Raw genomic sequence first — 4,811 nt, 5'->3', positions numbered from 1 at the left:
AAGGAATGAGGGAAGGAAGGAAGGAGGGAAAGGAGAGAGGAAGGAAGGACAGAAGGAAGGAAGAAAAGGGGAGGGAAGGAGGAAAGAAGGAAGGAAGGAAATAGAGAGGAAGGACAGAAAGAGAGAAGGAGGGAGGGAGGAAGGACAAAAGGAAGGAAGGAGGGAGGGAGGAAGGACAGAAGGAAGGAAGGAAGGAAGGAAGGAAGGAAGGAAGGAAGGAAGGAAGGAAGGAAGGAAGGAAGGAAGAGTCAAAACTGACAACGAAGGTTAAAAGGCAACACTAGCTGAGCCCTGTTCATTTCACAAGCAACACTAAATGCAACGTGGAGACATTATGCATATATGGGTTCCCAATCCAACCATTTTTTGTGTATTATTTTATCATTATTAAGGCAAAAGAACTCAATTTATGTCCATCAACATTATAATGAAAAGGCTAAAGGCTTAATATTAGTTAGCATCCAGCGTGCTGCGTGGACTTCATTACATCTGCTGCACCGCTGCTAACACAATTATGAATGATAAGTTTATTATCTGTGACCTGTGACTCATAAAAGTAATATCTTACCAAATCTGCATTATATAATAACTCATAATAATATAAGTAAGTCATTTGGTGACTTCTAAGTTCATTAAACTAAGTTTTACTTTTACTGGAGTAAAGAGTTGAATCAGGACGTCTGCTTTTACTAGAGTCTTTTTTACACCAGTATCTAATACTGCATACTACACAGGCAGGACTCAGAAGAACAAGCTGGCACTTTTAATCAGTGCGTTGTGTTAACTGATCGGCTGTGTTGTGTTTTACCGGCGCACAGCACTGTGTGTGTGTGTGTGTGTGTGTGTGTATGTGTACTTACTTGGGGTAGTTCATGCAGTAGAGTGTGTAGATGTCAAAGGCTTCACTCTAAACAGGAGAGAGAACAAACAACATTAAGATAAGGAGCAAATCTCATCTGAATAATTCACACAACAGTAGAAATGATCTGCTTCTTTTCCTCCTTTAACCCTCCTGTTGTCCTCGAGTCAAGGAAGGAAGGGAGGAAGAAGGGAGTAAGAAGGAAGGAAAGGAGGGAGGGAGGAAGGAAGAAGGAAGGAAAGGAGGGAGGAAGGTAGGAAAGAAGGAAAGAAAGAGAGAAGGAGGGAGGGAAAAAGGAAAAGAGGAAGGCAAGAAGGACAGAAGAAAGAAGGAAGGTAGGAAGGAAGGAAGGGAGGAAGACAGAAGGAAAGGAGGGAGGAAGAAGGAAGGAAAGGAGGGAGGAAGGGAGGGAGGAGAGGAAGGAAGAAAGAAGGGAGGTAGGAAAGGAAGGACGGACGGAGGAAAGAAGGAAGGAAGGAAAGTAGGGGGAGGAAAGAAGGAAAGAAAGAGAGAAGGAGGGAGGGAAGAAAGACCGGAAGGGAGGAAGGAAAGGAAGGAAGGAAGAAAGGGAGGAAGGAAGAAGGAAGGAAAGAAGGAAGGAAGGACAGGAGGTAGGAAGGAAGGGAGGAAAGGAAAGGAAAGAAGGAAGGGAGGAAGGAAAGGAAGGAATGAAGGATGGAGGAAAGAAGGACGGAAGGAAGGTAGGAGGGAGAGAGGGAGGGAGAAAGGAAAAGAGGAAGGAAGGAAAGAAGGACAGAGGAAAGAAGGAACGGGAGGAAGGTAGGGGGGAGGAAAAGAGGAAGGAAGGAAAGAAGGACAGAGGGAATAAGGAAAGGAGGAAGGTAGGGGGGAGGAAAGAAGGAGAGAAGGAGGAAAGAAGGAAGAGTCAAAACAGACGGGGTCAGTTTTGACCCGGGAGGACGACACGAAGGTTAAATGTATCCAAACTGAGGAAAACAAGGTCAAAGTTCAACAGATAAAACTGGAGACAAACTCTACCATCTTCTACTATGACTTCCTGTTTAGTGCATCAGTCAGTCAGGAGGTCACAGAGAAAGATCGCATTGTTTTAGACACACACACACACACACACACACACACACACACACACACACACACACACACACACACACACACACACACACACACACACACACACACACACACACACACACACACACACACACACACACACAGGTCTCTAAAATAACCACGGACATCTCTAATAGTTTAATGTGATTTCAGCAGAACATTCAGCTCGGCTTCAGTCTGAACACAGAAAAACTAAAGATGTTTTATCACCATGACGACAAAAATCACTTCAGACTAATATATACTGAGTTTTATAGAAGAATAGAAGACAGATAATAATATAATAATAATATATAAGATGAGATGAAATGAAGTGAGGTTTAAGACAATGACCCACTGTTCTACTGGTATGACATCATCACCACGCCTTCATGCAGGATCTGCTATCTGATTGGCTGGTTAAAGTTTGTGAGGTAAGACCAATCACAGAGAGCGTGATGTCATCCGTTAACCTTCGTGTCGTCCTCCCGGGTCAAATTGACCCTGTCTGTTTTGACTGTTCCTTCTTTCCTTCCTTCTGTCCTTCATTCCTCCCTCCTTCTCTCTTTCTTTCCTTTCTCTCTCTCCCTTCCTTCTTTCCTTCCTCCATCCTTCTGTCCTTCCTTCTTTCCTTCCCTCCTTCCTTCCTTTCCTTCCTCCCTCCCTCCTTCTCTCTTTCTTTCCTCCCCCTACCTTCCTCCCTTCATTCTTTCCTCTGTCCTTCTTTCCTTCCTTCCTCTTTTCCTTTCTCCTTCCCTATCTCCCTCCTTCCTTCTTTCCTCCCTCCCTCCCTCCCTCCTTCCCCCTTTCCTTCTTTCTTCCTCCCTTCCATCCTTCCTTCCTCGCTACTTTCCTTCCTTCCTTCCTCCCTCCTTTCCTTCCTTCTTCCTCCCTCCTTTCCTTCCCACAGTTCCTCCCTCCCTCCTTTCCTTCCTTCTTCCTCCTTCCTTCCTCCTTTCATTCCTTCTTCCTCCCTCCTTTCCTTCCCACATTCCTTCCACCCTCCCTCTTTTCCTTCCTTCCTCCCTTCCTCCTTTCCTTCCTTCTTCCTCCCTCCTTTCCTTCCCACAGTTCCTCCCTCCCTCCTTTCCTTCCTTCTTCCTCCTTCCTTCCTCCTTTCCTTCCTTCTTCTCCCTCCTTTCCTTCCCACATTCCTTCCACCCTCCCTCTTTTCCTTCCTTCCTTCCTCCCTTCCTCCTTTCCTTCCTTCTTCCTCCCTCCTTTCCTTCCTTCTTCCTCCCTTCCTTCATTGACTTGAGGACAACAGATATCTACAGATTGGGTTATTTTAATATTTATTAAATAATATTAATCTATTCTTTTAATCCCTAAAGTTTAATGGTGCATCTGTTGGAGTCTTTGCATTGACTCTCAGTGTTTTCCCCCCCATGTGAAACTTCCACTTTGCATTTGGTGTGAACACAACATGATGGGGTCATTAAACTGGACCCACTTCCTGACCACAGAGTTAGCGGTCAGGAAGTCACATAATCCAATAAAAAGCTTCTTCTGGGTGTCGTGAACATCGACAGGAAACTGAGATCTGATTAGTGAATGTTGAGTCTCACCATGCTGAGGTCAGAAAAACATGTTCTACTGTAACATGTGAGAACAATATCACTACTGTCTGCACACGCACACACACACACACACACGCACACACACACACACACACACACACACACACACACACACACACACACACACACACACACACACACACACACACACACACACACAGAGAGAGAGAGAGAGAGTCAACATGTATTCATTGGGTGTTGGTGTGATCCAAAGCAGCAGCTGGTTAATGGACTGTGTGTATGTGTGTGTGTGTGTGTGTGTGTGTGTGTGTGTGTGTGTGCGTGAGTGTGCGTGCGTGTTCCTTTTTGTGTATGTGTTTTCATGTGTTAGTTTGGGTGTGTGGGTTTTCATATGTGTGTTTATTGGTTTTCATGTGTGTGTTTTTGTGTTTGTGTGTGTGTCTGTGTGTGTGTGTGCATGTGCGTTTTTGTGTGTGTGTTTTCATGTATGTGTGTTTTCATGTGTGTGTATGTATGTGTGCGACTCTGCATGTGTGTGTGTTTTCATATGTGTGTTTTATGGGTTTTAATGTGTGTGTTTTTTTGTGTGTGTTTTCATGTGTATTTATTGGTTTTCATGTGTGTGCGTGTGTGTGTGTGTGTGTGTGTGTGTGTGTGTGTGTGTGTGTGTGTGTGTGTGTGTGTGTGTGTGTGTGTGTGTGTGTGTGTGTGCATGTGTTTTAATAATGTGTTGCAGTGAATGGAGGGTCCAGTTGTGCTGGTGGTTTACTGGGTGTTTTGAGTTCACAGTGTCATGTTTCATGTTCTCTAACAGCCTCACACACACACACACACACACACACACACACACACACACACACACACACACACACACACAAACACAGCTGTTACTCACCCTCTCTACGAAGCACTCTGCGATGGCGGCAGCGTGAGGACACCTCTCTAAATCCTCCAGCAGATCACTGAGGAGACACAGACAGGCAGGTTAGAGTCAGGTAATGACATCATCAGGATCGCCACGGCAACCAGACGCCTCACATACATCACATCTGTTGCATTACTCACTAACACAGATATTCAATCAGATACCAGCATCATTAACCTCTGTGTCGTCCTCCCGGGTCAAACTGACCCCGTCTGTTTGGACTGTTCCTTCTTTCCTTCCTTCCTCTGTCCTTTTTTCCTTCCTTCCTCCCTTCCTCTTTTCCTTTCTCCCTCCCTTTCTCCCTCCCTTCCTTCCTCCTTTCCTTCCTTCCATCCGTCCTTCCTCCCTCCCTTCTTTCCATCCTTCCATCCTTCCTTCTTTCCTTTCCTCCTTCCCTCCCTTCTTTCTTTCCTTT

General features: G+C 45.3%; 1 protein-coding gene across 1 annotated transcript; it reads right to left on the bottom strand.

The window, feature by feature from the left end:
• Positions 1–768: 768 nt before the first annotated feature.
• Positions 769–4,433, bottom strand: LOC133980044 (pleckstrin homology domain-containing family G member 2-like; the record flags this gene model as incomplete). Its single annotated transcript, XM_062418610.1, is given in 2 exon segments — positions 769–907; positions 4,367–4,433. Coding segments are annotated over 2 exon segments (118 nt in total), but the record flags the coding sequence as incomplete, so codon positions are not given.
• Positions 4,434–4,811: the final 378 nt, after the last annotated feature.

Source organism: Scomber scombrus, chromosome 5, assembly GCF_963691925.1.
Source record: "Scomber scombrus chromosome 5, fScoSco1.1, whole genome shotgun sequence".
Classification (NCBI taxonomy): Eukaryota; Metazoa; Chordata; class Actinopteri; order Scombriformes; family Scombridae; genus Scomber; species Scomber scombrus.
The sequence above is the reverse complement of the archived record's forward strand: the minus strand, read 5'-3'. Positions and strand labels throughout refer to the sequence as shown.